A 20,320-nucleotide genomic window follows, 5' to 3' on the forward strand; every position below is an offset into this window, starting at 1 on the left:
ATCACTGCTGCTCATGTTTGCTCCTTTATTTAATTTTCCCTTCCTGGCACTATGAAAAGGACCCCAATGTTTGGTAGTCAAACAGTATCTCTTTTGTGGCAGCAGTTCTGAGGGCTTCGGTTTCATTATTTGCGGTGGGAGCGTGTGTGCGCGCCGGGAGGGGGAAACGCCATCTGGAAAATCTGTAAGAGGAACTGTTTGTCGATGAATGTGGGCTCTCACCTCCCGAAGGAGAGAGGGGGAGAGGTAGAGGTGTTGGAGTTCAGCATTTCAGGCATAATAAACACGGCTTGTGTCTGACAGGGAGTGTTATGTGAGCCCAGAGCTGGGCACTGAGAACCATCCAAACTCAGGGGAGTGAGAAGGAAGCAGTTATTTATCCAGAAAGGTCCAATTTGCCTTTGGGAGGCTGGAAAGGCTCAGACTGCAAAGCTGGGGATACTGAACTTCCTTCCCTGCAAGTAACATGTCCAGCAGCATGCCCAAAATGTATGCATCAGAATCCCTTTTGGGCTCATGGTGCAGAGGTGCTTCTCTGACAGATCAAGCAGATATTTTCTCCACCAACAACTTCTGAGCCTCTTCCAAGAGGGGCTTTTCCATTGCAGTTAGCTGGCTCCCAGTTGGCAGCTGTTCTGTGGTGGAGAGCTCATGAGCATCCCTAGATCCCACTGCTCAGTGTATAGAGGCACTCCCCTCAGAGGGAGGATTCAGGTGAGGGCTGAACACTTGTCCAAAGGCCAGCTTTGCACACAGGGACCCTTGGTGTAGTTTAGGCACCCTCTGCATCAGAGTGTGTCATTAACATGTGGTGAGCTGAGCCTGAGACTGCAGGTGGTCGTCCATGGCACGGCTGTGCAGAAGCCAGGTGGGCTGTGCATGCAGCCCTCTGGTGCATGGTGGCAGTGTGAGGTCTGCCATGCACCAGAAGGAAGGAATTAGTTGAAGCCCTGTTGTTCAAATCTGTAACACAGCTGAAGAGAGAGGTTATTTAAGTACACTTGGCTGGAGAACACTTTGACTCATTAGGGAACTTCTGATACCTGTGCAGAGCACTTTGACTGATAGTCTGTGGTCTTGTTTTCAGTTTTGTTTTTCTCTACCCATCACTTGAACGGGGAACTTTAGGGAGGAGGCAAAAGCTGCCTTTTCATTTTGGTGATACAGATAAGGGTATATCCTGTGGTGATTCTAGAGGTCTTATTTGCACACTGGTTTGAAATGACATTCAGTGCATGCATCTGTTCTCTGTGATGGAGATCTATAATGGTGGTATGGGCTTTTATTCTCCTTAAAGATTGGATTCAGTGGTACACCCTTCATGTGGGTTGTTTACATAGTGGTGCTATCTTACTTTTTACTGCAGGGGAAAAAAAGGTGAAACCCATGTTGTTTTTCTGGGTACTTGCATTCTCTGTACTTGAGAGGAGTGAGATGCAGAGTGCATCTCTCATTTATTTAAAAACGCACAATAAATGCACATGCAACTTAATTATCCAGCAACAGGTTTCTCTGTAAACTCTAAGAAGAATGCTGAAAAGAATGTGGGGAGCAAGGAACACCATTTTAATTATTTTTATAAGTTTTTCTGTACATTATCAGAAAGGGTGAAATTTAGTGTTGGAGAAGATCTACTTTTTCACAGGAAAAGAGGTGGTATGTTGGACAGGATTGAAGAATTAGTTGAATAAAAATTAAAAAAGGAAATCAAAACTTTCTGGGAACTCTGATGTTAGAAAACTGTACAGTTGAGGTAAGCATTTTTCACCTTGTTTTCCACTTTCCCTACCCTGCCTTTCCATATCATGTTCATGGAACAAGAAGAGAAACAAAATTTTGCAGTTCTTCTGAGAGATATGAATATCCTAGAAAGCTGCACATGCTCTTATTAAAAGACTATGTGGAATTTTTAATTTATGTGTATAAACACAGATATATTAAAATTTTTTTTACAAATACAGAAATGGTATCTATTAATTATGACATGTAAAAACACAGCTGTTGTTGGTTGTGTGCTTTTCACGTGTGCCTAAATCACACACACTGATTACAGCTACAGCTGTGATGCTTGGAGGAGCACATTTCTGTTGACAATCATCATCAAGTCTATAGGAGAAGAGGCACAAGCTTGATGACAGGATAGGCACACAAAAGCTTTCTGAAGAAATGTAATGGTAGTCTTGGACACAGGAGATTTTAGGTGCATGTGTCACAAACCCTGGGTGGCTGTAGTGAATGGGTTTTTTGGGTGGCTGAGTTGAAACTCTGATGTTTAACTTGCAGCAGTGGTAGATGCTCACAGCCCAGCCTGAAAGCTCAGTGCCTGCTGTATTTTGGTCAACTATAATAACAGGGCTAAATAATCTGAAAAATCCAATTCCAGTTGTCTCCAGTTGTTTCTAGTTGGCCATTTAAAATTATTAGTTACTTTTTTGCCTCTCTCCATGTCTCACTTGAATTTTCAGCTCCACTGTGAAACTGAATTCGGGTTGTGGAGTGTTTCCCTAGAAGGTAATTAAATAGCCCTGTGGGAACAAAGTTTGAATTATATTTGGTAAAGGAGAGGTGAGGCTGTGCATGAGACAGTACAAAGAATAAAACATGGAATATCTTCTCAATTAGTGAAGCACCATGCATTCTGCTTGTTGCAGAAATGAAAGCATGGGTTCTGTAGAGAAATTGTTTGGTTATGTTATTAAAACATTCCTATTTTTAGGTGTATTTGATGTGCAAAAGGACACCCAGTTAAACATTCATAGGTATTTCTTAATACCTGGGTGCTTTGCAACCTGAGTGTTCAGTTCACATGTGCAATTTATCAGCACGAGTGCATTGCATGTAGAAGTGTTGGCTGGGATTTTGCCAAGTACTGTGTGGACTCCCTAAATTACATATCCCATGTGCCAAAATGCCGAGCATTTATGGACTTAGGAAAGCGTAGGTAAAGGGGAATGCTACTTATCTAAACAGTCATTGCATGATAGAGTTCTGAGGTTTGTAGAAAATTTCAGCTGACAGCCAGGATCACTTATTCAACAGTGAACTGTTTTGAAGCCTGAGATTTTTCAAGAGAGCCAAAGTGACAATACTTATGATGTGTATTTTCCTAGCCATTTGGAAAGCCAAATCTCTTGTTTAGGCTTTCTTCTCTCTATATCTGAATGACTTGCAGCATATTTTGTTTCACCTTCGAGGCTGCAGTGTTGCCCTATTCATATTTGTCTAGAATTTGTACCATCTTCATGATGGCACAAATTCTAGACAAACATGAATAGGGCAATACTCTCAGCTTCTTGTTTTGGACTGTGGCTCAAAAGTTCACATGTACCTCCTGGATCATGTCAGATATAAATATAAACACCTCTAATGTCTTGACACCAGTCATTTACTCTTACCACAGCACATCTTGCTTGGTTTCCCCTCCCTTTTCCTCCAGTGGGTCTCTTGAGCCAGCTCCTGTTGTCTTTCTCATTTTAGAATTTCACATGCACCTTCTTCCTTGTTCTCATTATTCTGCAAAACCTCCTCTCGTGGTTCTTTATAACCCTCTATCAGAAATACTGTTGCCTTGGAGGGTGTGCCATATCTCTCTGTATGACCGCTGATCTATTAGCCTGCTCCATTTTTTTCCCCTTTGCCTAAGTTTTTCTCATTTTGTGTTACATTCTCAGGGGCTTTGGGAGAAGGGTTGCCACTTTGCTCTGCTAGTACAGTGCTTGGCAGGGTACACTAAGATGCTAAGTAGCTATTGTAGAAGTAAACTAAGAATGATTTTCAGATAATGTCAACCTGCTGTGCTCAGGAGGAGGAGAAAGGAGAGTGGGAAATGTCCTTGCAGGTCCCTTGGAGCAGAGGAGGGATTGTTGGTGACTTCAGAAGCTAGAATGTGTCAAAAGAAAGTAACTCGTAGCACAACACTCCCTGATCTTGGTAGGGAATGTGTAACAGCGACTTGGAAAAAGAGGGGGGGCGGAGAGGAGAGTATATCAAGGTGAGATCTGACCAGTCCTCCATCCTTTCCTTTCACGGGATTATTCATCTGGAATGACAGCTGTCACCATGCATTGTAAGAGGCAGTGTCAGAAAAGTGCCAGATGTGGTTGTTCAGAATTAGTGCTCAGTGCTAAACGCAGCGTGTTGCTGTTGCCTGAAACCGTCTGTAACCCTACAGACTGGTTAGACTGGCTTAAAGCCTCGAATAACTCTGAGCACTTTATGCAGATTTAAGTGGTGATGGCAGGGATGTCAGGTTTATCAGCAAAGTTGGCTTCCAGAGGAGTAAAACGATGGATTCCAGAGGAGTGAAGTGACCAGCCAAAGGCCAGAATATCTTGCTGTCTCAGAGCAGCTGAAAATTCCTGATGAGTCTGGGGGTTAGAGGTGATAAACATCATAAAGTGCAACCTTCGAGGACATGCCCTGTTGTGCTGGTCACCCATGGCTGAATTTCCCTTCTACTTTCATGATGATACAAATTTGAGAAAATTAAGGGCTAATTACTGGCTTCACTAATAGCTCTCATTTATCCATAGCCTTCACAATGGTGCTGCCCCAGGGGTAGATTGACCCAGAGGTGCAAGAGGCAGCAAAGAGAGGATCTGCACAAGGCAAAGTGGGGCCAATTTTGACTCAAGTTATCCAAACAGGCATTTGAAAGTTGCATTTGCCAAGGGATTCTGGATTTCCAGGCAGATACCACTTTATATGTTTTACCTGAATGATGCATACCCAGCAAGCTGGGAGGGAGCTGCGCTTTTGTGTTGTGACTAGAGAGGCTCAGGGAGGGTTGAAAAAGAGCAATGTCCTCTCTCCTGAATTAATGTTTAGACAAGCCTATCTATTTTTTTCCCATAAATATATCTATTTTTGCATTTCCTAGGCAGCTTTGGGAGTAAGCTCTCCAGAAGCTTAAATATGGTGTTTAGTCCTTGCTCTGCAGTTAACCTGGCAGAGCGCTGGCCTCGCTGTTCTTGAGCTTCTGATTACAGGATATGTATTTTTCATTTTTAATTCCTTGGTGTGTCTTTATTCAAATTACCTCCTTCCTTGCCAGTGGTGGAGGTTAGGTCCCACCACAAAGTAATTACTAGCACTGGAGATGTGCATTCTTCTCCCTTCTTCCAGGCACCCAGCTTCTGCCCAGGGCTTGTGTGCTCTGTGTGTGTGTGTGTGGTCTTAATAGCAAGGACACACAGCAACACAGGCTGTAAGTAAGCCCACTCTTATTTTTGTTACCCGTTTGCAGCTGAACTCTGTTGACATCTCACCAGCTTGATACACTCAGCTGTGAATGAAGGGTCTTGTGCAGCCTTGCAGAATGCTGGTGGCACAGCCACAGCCCCATGGCTGCCTCCCAGGATGCTGGTGCAGCACGCAGTTAATTCAGAGCTCTGTTGCTTTTACCAGCCCTACAGTGTATGGTTTTGCTCTCTCTCTTTTAATTTCATATACGCAGTAAAGAATCTGTTTGAAGACAGTAGAAAGCTTTGAAAGAAAGATCAGCACTCTTTTTCCTTTTATGTATATTTGCTTTGAGATTCCAGATGCACTATTCAATGGATATGCCTTTCACAACTACTGCTCAGTCGTGGCAGAGGACTGAGCCACATGCATCTTTCAGATGCAGTGCCCCTGGTATAGGGTATTCTCCTGCAAGAGAAAGACTAAAGTCTTTCAGTTGGACTAGGAAGTTTGCTAAGGCAGAATTGCAATTGACAAAAATGCATTTGATTATTTTGTGTTTTTAGAGGGCGTTGTTAATAGCCTTGTGGAATTGTTTCAAAGGTTGACTCTTGCTAAGTTCTTGGTACTCTATTATACTTGAGACCTGGGAAACAGGACATTTACTTCCTTTTTCAGCAAGTAAATCAGTGAATGGAAATAGGGAGCTAAACTTACCATGCCAACCTTCTTCCAGTTCTTGACAATGCTGGGCAAACCCTTCAGCTTTGTCTAGAAAAAAGTTGCATGGCTTTCTCTGGACTAGGGAGTTTTCAGTAAGTGGAGTTAGGGGATAATTCTGCCAACACGTGATGCACGTTTCATTGCTGTCAGATAAAATATGCATCCTGTACTGTGACTTCCCAGAGGCTCTGTGGAGGAAATTAGCATGATCACCATGGCACTGGTTCTCCTGTGAAACCATCAAAGCCTGTATCCTCTTTTGCACGTGCTAAATGAACCCTTGGGGGAAAAAAATGAAGTTAAGGGTGCGACAAATACTTTGTTCTTAAAAGTATAATCCCACCATTTGAGCTATTTGCTGCCTGCAAGCAGTTGAAGAAGCAGAAGTCCAGCTAAAGGCTATCTCTAGAAGGAGGAATAAACTGAGTCAGCAGGCATTAGGCTGCTTTACCCGGTGGCTTGTTTAGTCTTGTTCTGCTACGCATTAGCAGCTTTCAGCAATGTGCAGTGATTAGTGCTCCGTGTCTTTCCTCGCTGCTCCTCTCTGTATCCTGGGGCTAGGATTAGGTTACAGCCCTGAAATGGCGTGGTTGTTTGCATTGACTGAAAGCTGAATAGTAAGGGCAGAGTTTTGTTGATAGACTAAAATGTCTTCTGTGTTTGTTTCCCTTCTCTGGAGGAGGAATGGCATTATTTTCATTTGTAGTCTTTCTGTTTCTGATCTAAACATGTGGTGTCCAATTTCCTTCCCTGGCAGGTGACCTGGAAAATGAGGAATGGTGTCTGGCTGCAGAGTTGACTCCAGCTGCAATAAAGACTGAGCCAGGGCTTTGTGAGACATCAGGCCTTGCTCCCTCAGTCAGTCTCACCGTCACGGCCACGTCGCTGGAGGGGGAACAGCCCGAGCTACAGACAGATGCCCTGGTACTGCCGACTCTGTTCTCTCTGCACAGTTAGCTGCAGCTTCTCCTAAGGCTGCATATCCTTGTAGCCTCCTTGGTGCCAGAGCTTGGCAGTCCAGGGTGCACGCTGCAGTCTGTTCCAATGGTTTTTAATGTTTGCTGGTGTCCCACTGTTGCTGTAAGAGCTTGTTGTCTGCATCTTTAGCTCTTAATGGTTGGATACACAACTTTATCTTCTGTGCTAGCCCCAAAGCCTGGGGCTCTTGGGTTTCTAGAAATATTTGATTAGTTTCTAATGAACCAATTGCACCTGAACTGACTAATCCATTTGCTCTATCAAGCCTAAGCTAAGTGTCTTTCATAAGAACTTGCTTTCATGCTGCTGTGCCTTTCCTAAGCAGCACAAGACTCCTTGTTTGGATTGATTGGAGAGTTTCCCTGTTTGCCTGCAAAGTTACTTTTGCCAGATATGTGAAGCTCTGACATTTTAAGCTGCTGCTACTTCCAGACCAACCAGCCTCACACGGAGCTTTGTGATGCTTTTCTGACCACAGCTGGAGCAGCCAGCGGGCATTCTTAAGAGCTTAGTTTGGCTGTGGTTGGGTTAAGGAGAACGAACTGCAGCAGCTGTGGCTCACCAGTGTCCCCAGCCAGTAGAGGAAGAGGCATGGCTGTTGTCAGCCCCCAGGATGCAATGTCAGTCCAGGCTGGGGGGAGTTGATATATGCTGAAAATAAATATTTCTACTTGGATGTGGATCAGAAATATGCGCAACAGAAATTATTTTATGAGAAACTGAAAAAAGCTAAGCACAAGTTTCCCATAATTTTCTGCTAGCTTGAATGTGCTGTTCCCAGGACGTAGTCCTGCTGTAGCTTGGGATGCTGTGGTTTGCAGAGTATTGGGACTTGCTGGTGGCTCATTGCTGTTGCATGCATTAGTTGCACAGGTTACTGAGATTTTGGCTGCAGTTAACCTGCTGGTGTGCCAGACTGGCTTCCTCGGGCCAGCACACAGACAGGCTCCGGGCAACAGCTTGGCAGCCTGGTGTCCCAGCCTTGTCAGTGGGGCAAGCCAGGTGTCTTCCAAACTTCAGTCAGCAGTGACTGTCTCTTTTCCTGCTCCTCAGCACTCTGAAAGGAACCTGGGTCCCAAAACCTGGTGCTCAGTGAGTGGCACTTTGCTCTTGCTCCCAGATGACAATGGCCTTTAAGAGGCTCTCCCTGACTCCCAGGGGTGTTTCTGTCCTTGCTCAAACAGACCGTGCAGTCCAGCAAATCCTAGCAGCAGCTCTGTTGCTAAGAGAAGTAATTTGAGTGGGTTACATGTTAGCTGGCAGTCTGAAATGTCATCTCTGAGGCGTAATCTTTTATTTTAGCTAAATATAGTAGTAAGAAAAGCCATAGTTGGAGTAGTCAGGGCAGTATTCTCTGTAGCCTGGTTTAGCAAACTGTGTGAAGCAGTTAAAGCTTTGCCTGTGGCAGAGCAGGAAGACAGGAAACCTCTCCATTTATGGAGAAGTAATCCTTGTGTCCTTCTATTAGGATTTTTAAGATGTGTACTCCAGGTTTTCATACTGTTAATTTCTCTTTTCTAGATGAAACCACTGACCCAGAAAGTTCTTCCAGAGATTAAATTGGAGCCCCATGAAGTGGATCAGTTCCTGAACCTCTCTTCTAAGGAAGGTCTGTTAAATACCAAATGAAAATGTAGGGGTAGATGTCCAGAAAGTACAATAAATGTACTTTACCCTGATTAAATATTTGGATTTCTCATTCACCATGTTAGATTTTAGGCTGAAGCTGTTGTTTTATAGGGATTCAACTCAGGCTATTGAAAAGCCAGAGTCTCTCTAAGCCTTTATGTGAGGCTTTTTTTTCTTTCTTTCTTTTTTCCCCCCCTTTTTCATCAAAAGAAAACGATCCCTTTTTCTCTGTGCGGTATTAATAATTGTACTGAGGGGAGCTTGAATTATTCAAGTACAGGATTGTTTAGGATAGAAAAGAAATCAATTTGAGAAGACTTAGTTAAGATATAAGAAACTTCACTGTTAACCTCTGATGCAAAAGCAGGATGTGAGTTTATATGAAAATAAAGGTTAGGTGAATCTGTTTGTAGCATATTAGTTTTAAGAACAATCATTATCTCTTTGTACTTTCACTCTAATGTGAAAGGAGGAGCAAAGATCCCTACCCTGAAAGCTAAACTTTAAAGTTTTCTTTAAAGTTTTCCAAAGTTTTCTTTAAAGCCAAGAAAACTTTGGAAGAGCCAAATATTTGGTATAAGATCTGAGCAGGGAACTGCATTTCAGTTAGAAACACTTGATATTCTGTTAGTGAATTAATTTCTGTGGGTAAGTAGCACTGCTCTAGGGAGAGAAGCAAATGATGTAGCAGGTGAATAAAGAGAGGCTGTATCTCAACCCAGGTGTAGATTTGTTTGCTCACTTTGTGGGATTAAGGGCCTTTCTGGTTTTCAAATTGTTTCTTCTTCTGTCAACTGCAAGAGCTAACATGTGAGACAAAAAGAGTATTATAGGTTTTTTTATTACTATTTTTTTTTCCATCCTCCCTCACCACCCATTTGATCTTTTCAACTCAAATTTGCAAAGCATAACAGAAGTGGAAGGTGGCAAATTTGCCCTGTATCTTCCTGTTTCAGAATTCAATTGCTGTAAATTTAGCTCAGAGGAAAAGTGACTTAGTTACGGCTGTTTTGAGCATCTGCTAAATTGTCCATTTAATAAGAGTGGGTCATAAGCAGCACTTTGACTGACAATTCTAGAGCAGGTTCTTTTGGCTGCAGTTGAGGTTATCTTACGGCCCTGGATAGGCAGTGTGAAAGAAGTTCCTGTGGTGGCTGCCTGTGCTGCTCCTGCACCATCAGTGCATTGAAGCCTTTGCTGTCACTAGGTTGTCAGTCACTTCTCAGATGTGCCAAATCATGTCCTTAGGAGGCCTTTCTCTCCTTCCTGATCATGTAACTCCTTGGATGTGATCCCTTCCCTTGCAAATACTGGCAGATTGTTTAATCTAATGTTTTAAGTTAGAAAATACTATTGTTTCTGGAGAGAAAGTATGCTGGCTCAGAGCCCCTCTGTTAATGTGGTTTCCCAGGGACAGGGAACTTGTACTTTACATTATACATGAACCTCAAGGCATTTGAAGAAGGAGCAGAAGTGTAGGTAGAAGTGACTGGAGCATATGCACAGAGCCCTGTTTTGTCTGTCAAACCTAAAGATAGCTGCTGCATTTCATTCCTTCTTTGGAGACCTGCATGCTCCGAACCTCTTCCAAGTTGCCACTTCTGCTTGATCCATTTTTTAGCAGACACTCGTAGTTCTGGAAACTGTGTGGTGGTGGTGGTGGCTTTAGTGGCAATTTGAATCGACCCCTTAAACCCTTGTGTTACTTTCTGTCTCTGTTGCCATTTAGCAGTGGATCCCCTGCATTTGCCTCCCACCCCTCCGAGCAGCCATGGCAGTGACTCCGAAGGAGGGCAGAGCCCAGCTCGCTCGCTCCCTCCTTCCAGCCCAATCCAGCTCCAGGCCGCGGCGAAGGTTGCGTCGCGCACAGCTTCGATGCTCTCCAATTCCCCTCTCCTGACTGCACCACATGTGAGTTCAGCTGGCTTTCTCCACCATTTATCTGTGTGTCTTTTTTTTTTTTTAATCTTTTTTAATTACCGTTTTTGACAGAGATTTGCTAACTTTCTGTTGTTGTTTTGATGAATTCATCTCTGGTCAAAACTGCAGATCCAGTAATTCTTGCTCACTGGTCTGTTCTGTTCCCACAGGGAACAGCATGTGCCTCTCCTCCAAGTTGAGACAGGGTTCACTGGTGTTATGAGGTTTATCCCATCATGGACTGTGTTTTGCCTTAGGGCCCAGCCCTGCTGGGTTGACCTGTCTCTGGTAGATCTGCATCTGTCCTCTTGTCATGTCATGAGCAGCTGGTGATCTTTAGGGAGGGATTTTCAGGAGTGTTTCTCATGTGTCTCTTTCCCTGTTTGAGCCAAAGGCAGTTATACTGTTGGCCTCAGTGTGGACAGAGCTGGGCCAAGAACAACAGAGAATCCTCTCCCAAAGATTTGAACTCAGAATGGAAGTTACCTGAAAGGTCTTCCACACATTCCCAGTTGCAGGAAGCTGTTCTAGTAGGCCTAGTCCTGTCTGAAGTGGGAGACCTGCTGCCTCTTCTCCCTAACAACCTTTTCTTCTAGGACTGTGTGCACTTATTATTTTATTTCCTTTCATTTCTATGACCCTTGAAGAAATTACAGGGGACTGGCCCCCTCATCCTGACAGAGGAAGAGAAGAGGACACTGATAGCAGAGGGCTACCCAATCCCTACCAAACTGCCCCTGACAAAAGCGGAGGAGAAAGTTCTAAAGAAAATCCGCAGGAAAATAAAAAACAAGGTAAATGTTAGTTAGCTTTGCTGGGTGGTTCCTATTTGTCCTTCACTTTAAAAAATGCTGAAGAATTCTGCAGTAATGGTCCGTGGTACTGTTGAATGCTGTAAGTTGTCTTTTAACAAAGTGCTTTCCTTTGTTCCTAAACACATCCATCAAATTGTCTGTCAGTGTGAGTGTGCCTCAGTGTAGGTATTTACCTGACCCCACTAACAATGGAGTATTTAGCAGGCAGGGTATCAAGTTGCTGTGGCTTGGCTCCATTAAAAAAAAAAATCAGTACAATCGTACCCTTATGGCAGGCAAAGAGCTCTGTATTCTTTGCATGGTGAGGAGGGTGTTCTTTTCTGTTTCCTATTTTAAAATATGACTCTGTATTTCAGTGCACTCGTCTTTTGATCACTGAATTCAGGGACTTGTAAGGTTGATATCAAGGGTGCCAAATGCCCTACAAGTTTGGTTTTTTCTCCTTCTGGCATGGGGAAGATCCTAGTGATGGGGAAGAATGCAATTTTTCTCAGGCTTGGCCAGCTCACTCGTTCTAGAGGATTTTAGCACATATTTTGTGGTTACTATATTCTGCTACTGCTTTTGCAGATAGAAGTTTAAATTTGGACACACTAAATTGGAATTTGGTCTTGTACCGTGTTTTTAAAAAATGGTCTGAAGCGATCTGATGCATTTCATGTGCTTCTGGCATAGAATCAGAGTCATTTATATTGAGGAGAAATCTGGAGGTCCTTCGGTCAAAGCCCTGGCTTGGAAAGCAGGGTCAGCTTAGAGTAGGTTACTCAGGGTCTTGTCCAGTCACGTTTTACTGCTGCAAAGGGTGATGAGTCCTCTGTATCTCTAGGCACCATGTTCCCATATTAGGCCACTCTTGTAATGAAAACAAATAAACAGAATCCCTAATGTGTGATTGGAATTTCCTTTGCTGCAACTTGTATTTGATGCCTCTTGCCACTTTGCTGTGTGCCTTTGAGAGCTCTGACATCATGTTGGCTGAGATAATTGAAGACAGCAATAAATCAGATTCCCTTCTCAGCCTTCTCTTCTTCAATTTGAACAAGCCCATCTTTTTCTTCCTTTCTGAGATGTCCTGTGCTCTGGCATGTTTATTATAGCAGAGCTCTGCCTCTGGGCCTGCTTCTGTACATGCAGAGGATTTGTTTCTGAGCCACGGACTGCACTTCTGTACTCAGCTGTGGTTTTGCAGCCACTGAACAGAGGGGGAAGAACCACTCCTCTGGACCTGCTAACTACAATCTCCTTGATGCAGACCCACGTTTGGTTGGCTGCTATTCCAGCAGGGACACACTGCTGACAGTTGTTTGACTTGTTCATCAGGACCCCATGTCCTTGTCTGCAAAGTTGCTTTCTAATACATTTGTGGGCTTTTTCTCTCCCGGATGCATGACGTCGTCCTGGGATCATCTTTTGGTATTTGTCCTGGGATATTCTCTCCAGATGTATCTGATTTACTTTTTAAGGTTAGCAGGGGATGATCTTTTTTTGTGTGAGTGAAAGGAGGAGCCTTGCTTCAGAATGTGGATATAGATCAAGTCAGTGCTTTGCTTGCCAGGAATAGGAATGAGAATAAGACAGAATCTTGAATCCAGTAACATTCGGGCTTTTTACCAGTTTATTAATCAGTCTCTGATGCTTTTGTTTTCTGTGCAAATATTTGGTGTTTTTCATCCTTTTTCCTTAGATCTCTGCCCAGGAAAGTAGAAGAAAAAAGAAAGAATACATGGACAGCCTGGAAAAAAAGTAAGCCAGCCTCCTTCCTGTTTCAAGCAGGCCAATAGCGCTAGATGTGGGACTGGGAAGGGATCCAGCTGTGGCTGCTGGGACAGTTCCATGCACAGAGTGCCAGCTGCCATCTCGTGGCAGTGACTGAGAAAAGGCCCTGCTCCTGGCAGCTGCTTGTCGGGGTCAGGACTGTGCCTGCCTGCAGCGGGTCGCTAATGTGCCAGCAAACACTTCACACCTTAAACTAGGCAAGACCCAGCTGTATTGGCCTTCGCCTCAGGCAACTGTATTGGCCTAGTGGACCGGCAGTGTTCAGGGAAAGATGGATCCAGAGTGAGTAAACTCTGTCTTCTAGTGCAGATGAAAACAGAAATAGGAAGTGGGTGAGTCAGTCAGGACTGCCTGGGAAAAAAAGCAGGACTTGGGAAAATAGCATGTGACCCATCGACTTCCCTTAGCAAGCAGGAGCCAAACCCCCAGTTAGTGATTTATATCCCAAATTAATCTTTCTTCCAGGAGATGAATATTCTAGTATTACCCTTATGCAATTCACCAGATGGTTCTGTTAAAACCCTTGTACCATCTTTGGTGATATCCTTGATGTAATTTCCATTTTTTTCTTGTCTCTTTATAGCTCTGTCTCACTTGCTCAGAGTTACTCTTCTGAAATTCCACCTCATGCATACCAGATATCAAGGATATTTTCTTTACCTTTTTTTCTTCTTGAAGCTATTCAGGATGGTTCTATTTGTTTTCTTAGGAGTCACATACTTTACTTGGACCTCTTAAATGTTATATGACAATGTCCTTTAGTTTGGGGATTTCCAGGGACAGTTTGGAAATGGGTAGAATCTTGGGACAGTCTTGAGCACTGTCTTTAATCTCATGGCTTATTAGCCCTCATAGACTTGAAATTTTGAGGCTCTGATTTCAGAAGCATGGCATTTCCCAGACAGCTAATGCAACTTTTGCTTTGTGTTTCACACTATGAAATGTGATTAAATATTACGACTGAAGTTCATTGGTGTAATTGTTTCTTTAAATGTAGGCAAGATCATAGAGCTCTCAGTGAAAGCAAGTTTGGCTTGTTTTATAATCACTCCAATAAATAACTGATGTTTTTATATTTCTCTTTCGTTGTGCTGTCTCCAGAGTTGAGACCTGCTCAAATGAAAACAGTGAGCTGCGTAAGAAGGTTGAAGTCCTGGAGAACACTAACAGGTAAGGTATGGAGATCATCAAACAAAACTTGGTAGCGGGATATTTCCATGAAAAGTGAAAATCTGGAGGTTGAGATCAATTGAAATGTGAACAATACATCAGACAAATGTGAAACATACATCAGACAAAGCTGTATCTGATGGGGTTTATGTTAGAGATGTGGAAGGCCAGTTATTGTGACTGTAGCATGGAGGTTTTGATGTCATGTCTTAAACTGCCTCCCCAGCCTGTGGTGTGCTTGAGAAACCTTTAGGACTCTTCTCTGAGTTCCTCTGCTGCCCAAGGGAATGTAATTTGTAATACAAAACAAAAAAACCCTACAGTCTAGCTGTCCCAATTGTCTTTATTTACTGAAATTTTACCAGGAAGCCTTGAGATGTGACACTTCCAGAAATAACAGTGCTGAAACTCAAGAGTCATTATTAGTTCCTTATGTACTACTAGATGTCATTGCAATTACTGTGCACCCTTCTATCTCACACCCCAGAATTTCCTTCATTTGGAGAGGAAAATCACCTTCTTGCTTTTTCATTTCTGAAAAAAATGGGTGACTCAGTGGTGGCTTTTTCAAAGGACACATGGCAGAAGATGTTGAATAGCTAAGCTTTTAGTTCAGTGTTAACTGAGAGAGTGCAGTGTCAATCCTGGCTTATGCTCAGTGTGGCAAATTCCAGTGAGTAGGTACTAGAGGAGCCCACCCTTAACACTTCCCAGTTAGAGGCATTTGCAGTGATGGCTGAATATTGCCAAGGAGCATGATGGTGACACTGAAGTGTGGGGGGAGGCTGGGTTTTAAAGATAAGTCCCACAATCATGGAAAATGGCCCTAGAGCTCATCTGGCAGCCAGTGCATTGCTAATTGAGTGGCATGTGTTGTTTCTAATCTCTGGATCCAATCTCTAATTTCATGAAGCCAGACCCTGTAGCACTGTGATTTGCTGGAGAGTGTCTCCCACACACTGCTCATGCATAAAGACATCTGCTGCTTACTTGGAGAGAGCCAAGCCATTTCTGTGCCTCTTAACATCGTCCTCTAGGGTTTGACATAAAAGAACCAGGAACTATTCTGTAGATGTCTCACCCAGAATCTGTCCCAGAAGGTACTGAAGCCAACTTCTCTTAAGAAAAGGTGCAGCTGTAGATTATCTCCTTGGCGACATGTTATCAACCCTGGAGTTGTGCTCCCCAGTTAAGGCAAATTTGGCTAGCTGTTTTCATCTCTGATCTGTTGAGGATGCACTCAAGCTTTGTTGGTGTTGTCCATCCTTTCAAAAAGGACCTTTAGCATCTTATCTATTATTTGATTATCTTAATTCTTTCATGCTAAATGCTCTAAAAAGTTTTAGGTAAGTGATACGATCTCCAAATCCTTTGGCCATGTGGGATGGGTTGCATTGTTTCCTTCCCTCTGCAATAGCATTGATATTGATGTGTAATCTCATGCAGAGAAGCAGATGTTCATCCTTCTGTACAGAAATTTTTGTAACTCATGGCAATGCTGTTTTGGCTATTTAGATATCAACTGTGTCTAAAATCTGCTAAGGCTTATGTGTGAAGTACTGAAGAATTTGTTAAAGTGCCTGCTTTCATCAAACCTCAGTTTTGTAACATATCGTGTTATAGAGTTTTTCACCTTAACTCCAAAAAGCCACTTTTCCTATTTACTCTAGAATTGAGCAACTTTCTCATTCAGAGAATGGTTCCAGGCCCTAGTTAAATGTACATTATCCACATCCTACGATGAATTCAAAATGTCACATCTCCTCATTGGTATTTGCACAGAGCCTTGGCATGGCATCCAGAAACTGTTCACATGTTTAAGAACTTGTCTTCACAGCATCCTATAGTTGGAACTTTCATCTCCTACAGACAGTCAGGAATCTAAATTCAGAGAAGTGGTGGTCAAAGTTATTTAGTGTCAGTTTGGTGCATTGGATGCCTGATTTTATATGTTTAGGGCATTATTTCTCAAAGTACCTAGCACAGTTATGCATATATATATCTTATTTAATATAGCCAAAGTAGAGCCTAGTTGACTTTAGCTGTAACTTTGAATATTTGTTTCATTAAAAAATGAAGACATTATTGAACATACTATCTAAAATTAGATCTACAAACATCAAAGCTGTTCTCCCATTATGAAAAATTGTAAGAATGGAAGAAAGAGAACAGGAAAATAAGAGCTATGATTACATCTTAAAATGATGCTTTCAAGTGTAGATGTAGTCAAAGTTGGATTTTTACCTTGTTGAAAAGTTGGGCTATAGTTGCTTACCTAAAAGTTAATGAACATGTATTACTGTCAGTCACTATCAAGTTTGTGTAGTCTAGCTGGATTGAGAGGAACTGAAGAGCAATTTCCAAAACATACAACTATTGAACAGCAGTTTCAGTATGTGCAATCAGATTTTAAGAGTATGTTAATCTATATATAGAAAACATTTGCATAAATGCATACCTAAGACTTCAGGGAAACCCTGATTGCATTTCAAAATCTGGCTCCAAACCATGGAAACACTAGATTTATTTTTTTTTTCTGATAAAAGTGTTCCTTCGTTACTCTTAGTAACATGAAAAAATTTAGAAGCCTCTTCCTTGAAAGCCAGCCTTAGCCTGGGAATCTGGGTTTGAAAAGATGTAATGTCAAAGGTGCAGGTGTGGTCAAAAAATTGCACCCAGGAGCATCTCCCTTGGCATTCACACATCTTAAAAGACAAGGCAGGAGGCTGGGGATCAAGATGCTGGAGTTTTTAATTCTCATTACTCTGAGTGGGTGAGTGCAGCATTTTTGTCAGCTTTAGTATTAGAACACTAGCATATGTTACCACTCCTAATTTGTGTGACTCAGACCCTTAAAAGAAACCCATCCAAGTTCCTTCCTAGGCAGTTTTCTCAAAACTAAGGAAGCACATTATTACGTGTTCATCTGTTTTGTCTTATAGCCACAAGTGAGCCATTGGTTTGAGTAGCATCTAGGCATGTGGGACACTGCTCTCTCAGAAAGCAAAGGGTGTGAGAAGAAGCTAGTGCTGGGTATTGAACTAAGTTGTCCCAGTCACCAAGAAGGCTTGACCCACTCCCATTTTGGCACTGAGACCAAAGGCAGAGACTGCCAGTGATCCAGAGGGCTGCAAACATCCTCTGACACCAACGTTGTCTACCTGGGAGCCCTGTTTGGGCTTAAAAGACAATTTTGAAACATCTGGTCTGGTCTCTTCCTGGAGAAATGATAGACATAGGATCCAGTGCATGTGTAGTTGAGAGTGTCACACATGGACAATGAATGCAGGAGGCTGCCAGAGTGGCTCCCATGGAGTTGCAGTAGCCAGCTGTGTAGATCTGCACTAACAAGCACCTTAAAGGCAACGCCTTGTAAATAAAAACAGGATATTCTTCCATTTCTTCAACTCCCAGTCACCTAAAGATCAAGTTGCAGATCAGTCTGACCCACCAAGGGTTTATTAGCACCAAAGATGCCAGATTTCACTGATTTATTGGTTGCTCTTTCATTTGAGACTGAAAAAGTCATTTCAGCAAATCATTTTCAAGGAGTAAAAGATCTAGGTTTAAGTTGCAATGAGATATTGTGCACCTAACTTCAGACCAACCTTACAATAGTTGACAAAGCTTGGCAGCCCTGGAGTAACTTCTTACTTTCAGACCAAGAAGACATTGGTTTTTATGCTGAAATATCTTTTATGAAATATTGGTAGAGATTTTCTTTGTCATTCAAATGAGGGAAGGTAGTTGATTTAAGTGGTCTTTTAGTTAAAACCTTACTTTGGGATTTGTCCCCTTTCCTACAAATGGGACAGGTAGAGAAGAAATCTCTGTATGTAGAGTTAAAAGGCAGAATAACTTTTCTCTCTCCTTATCAGAATTGGTTTTGTTCCTCCACAATAGGAATAATCCTCTAAAAACTTTTGATTAAGATAAAGTATTTGGTGTCCCTTTGAAGATGTCTTGTTTGGTTGGTTTTTTGTTTGTTTGAATCAATGTTGGATTTTAAACAGAAATAATGACTTGAGGAAGTCTCCCAGGTGGTTCTGTAGTGACAAGTTTTCTCTCCTTAATTAAATTATCACTGGAAGCAGAAGGGAAGGCTTGATTTGGCCCTTTTCACTTTGGTAGTGAAAAGGCCTCTTCAGAAGATGAATATATGTGAATATGCACCAAAACCAAGACATCACAGACAGACCGAGTTTGCTGGCAGCATGTGGAAGGAAGTGCAGGAGTCTTCAGTCACTTTACAGCTTTCCTATGAGGTGCTTCCATTGGCAGGGAAAAGCGTGAAAGCACGATCACACCTCCTACGGAATTGACCCTCTAATTGAATATCCCTGGGAAATGTGTCAGACACAGTGAAAATAATCCCTGTGGGTGCAAACCCCCTTAGCATGCTGTCTTGGGATTGCATTTTCTCCTGTTAGGACTTAGCCTTAGGCAATGTATTCCACTAAAAGCATTTGTGGCCTTTCTGCTGGTACTTAGAGGGAGCATCATAGTTTAGGGAAGTCCCTTTCCTGCAAAGCACAGACGTGCTCCTTTTGCTTCTCCTGGCCCAGATCACCCTTGCAGCTGTCCAGTCACAGGCTTTTGCATGGGAATCTTTTGACCTCAGAATCCAGTCTTCCTCCATTCCAGGTTCAAACAGAGAATAAATGCACCAAGGAGTGTCCCATTTTGGCAGTGGCAGGATAAACAGATGTCATCTCTGATCAGACTTGTTTCTTGTTGTTGCCTTGGTTCTTGCTCACGGTTTGCAAGTGCACCTGTATCCTGTCAGCTCCAAACACCGAGTCCTTGTCTGTTGAGAAGGAAACAGTAGCTCTGCTCAAACAGATAAACGACCTGGGGAAGAAAGACATTTTATGTGAAGGTATTTGGTAAATAAGGTGGAGGATGAATCTTCCTCTGTCTATAGGAGACCTCAGAATACCTGCCTAATTACACTTTCCAAAGAGACTGTTTTGTAATCAGCTCTCTGGGCCCACTCTGCCCAACAGGTTTTTAAAATTGAGCATGAAAAGGCAGAGATGAACAAACTGAGGAGAATTGCCTCTTCTCTGTTGATTTCCTCACCAGCCATTAGCTGTTTTCTCGCTGACGCCTCCACAAAAAGCGGCAAGAATGATCAGCATTTCAAGGCTGCTGCTGCTGCCAGCCCCCGAGCTGAGGAGGAGGAGAGCTCCTTCCTCCTCACTCTACAGAGCTGTTCTGCATCAAGCCCAGTGAGTCAGGCCTGAAATGGGGGAAAGATTTAGCCTTCCAAAACAGCACAGAAAGTTCAGGGTTGAAAGGGCATTGCTGTCTGACACAGCTGGTGGCAGGTGGTGGGAACGCTGTGGGCAAGGTGTTCTGTGGCAGGAAATGATGTGCACAGGTCTGGTGAGCACCGTACCATGCAGTGGATGTCAGGAGGAACTGGGGAGAGATGCCAAAGGGAGCAGGGAATTAGGATGGTCTCATTTAGGTGGTGGACACTGCTTGTATCTCTTAATTTGCCTGTGGTCTCTGTATTACTGAATAAAGGATTGCATTGGGTACCGCTCTCTTTTTAAAATACTGAATTGCAGAGTAAGCCATGCTCTCAAGAGCATTCAAGATACCCTTAACAAGTTGAGAAGGATCTGCTGGCCCAGATAAATCTGTGCTGTGAGAATGCCTTGTGCTCATTTCAGAAAGTATTCCTGAAGTCCTTGAATTCATTAAACCCTAATTAGCAATGAGCATTGATGATTAAAAAAATCTATGAAAATAGGCAGACCAGTGTATATTGAGCTGTGAAGGCACCTCTGGGTCTGTCCTACAATTAGCTTTTAGCCAGTTTGGTCTTAAAATACTCCTTCTATTTTCTCTGACATCCTGACCTTGCCTCTTGCTTTAGCTTTTGACGTAACAGCCTCCAAAACTGTCATCTGGAGTTTCTATGGGGTATCCTCCACAGTAGATTGTGAAAATTACAGGAGAAGTGAAAAGTAAACTTGGGAACAAATAGAAAATTTAGCATCTTGATACAAAATTATACTACATTTGTGTTGAGGGCAGGCATTTGGGTTGCTCATAGATTGTTAAAAAAACTGCTGTAAAAACCTTGTGCCAATCATAATTTGAGATAATTTCCCATT

At 42.8% G+C, this 20,320-nt stretch overlaps 1 protein-coding gene and 1 long non-coding RNA gene across 3 annotated transcripts in view; one reads left to right on the forward strand and one right to left on the reverse strand.

The window, feature by feature from the left end:
- Positions 1–20,320, forward strand: part of CREB3L2 (cAMP responsive element binding protein 3 like 2) — a 69,692-nt gene that overhangs the window by 43,836 nt on the left and 5,536 nt on the right. Inside the window, exons 3-8 of one of the 2 annotated variants that reach the window (XM_068190840.1) lie at positions 6,662–6,828; positions 8,404–8,491; positions 10,244–10,422; positions 11,079–11,225; positions 12,931–12,989; positions 14,124–14,192. In XM_068190840.1, coding sequence (XP_068046941.1) covers positions 6,662–6,828; positions 8,404–8,491; positions 10,244–10,422; positions 11,079–11,225; positions 12,931–12,989; positions 14,124–14,192 — 709 coding nt within the window. Of the gene's footprint in view, positions 1–6,661; positions 6,829–8,403; positions 8,492–10,240; positions 10,423–11,078; positions 11,226–12,930; positions 12,990–14,123; positions 14,193–20,320 lie in introns of both variants that reach the window. The other variant, XM_068190839.1, reaches the window with a different exon arrangement.
- On the reverse strand, positions 5,722–6,110 carry LOC137474356 (uncharacterized). Its single transcript, XR_010999318.1, has 2 exons — positions 5,899–6,110; positions 5,722–5,827 (listed from the first exon to the last, which is right to left on the reverse strand). It is a non-coding gene; the product is annotated as an uncharacterized lncRNA (long non-coding RNA).

Source organism: Anomalospiza imberbis, chromosome 5 (genome assembly GCF_031753505.1).
Source record: "Anomalospiza imberbis isolate Cuckoo-Finch-1a 21T00152 chromosome 5, ASM3175350v1, whole genome shotgun sequence".
In the NCBI taxonomy this organism is placed as follows: domain Eukaryota; kingdom Metazoa; phylum Chordata; class Aves; order Passeriformes; family Viduidae; genus Anomalospiza; species Anomalospiza imberbis.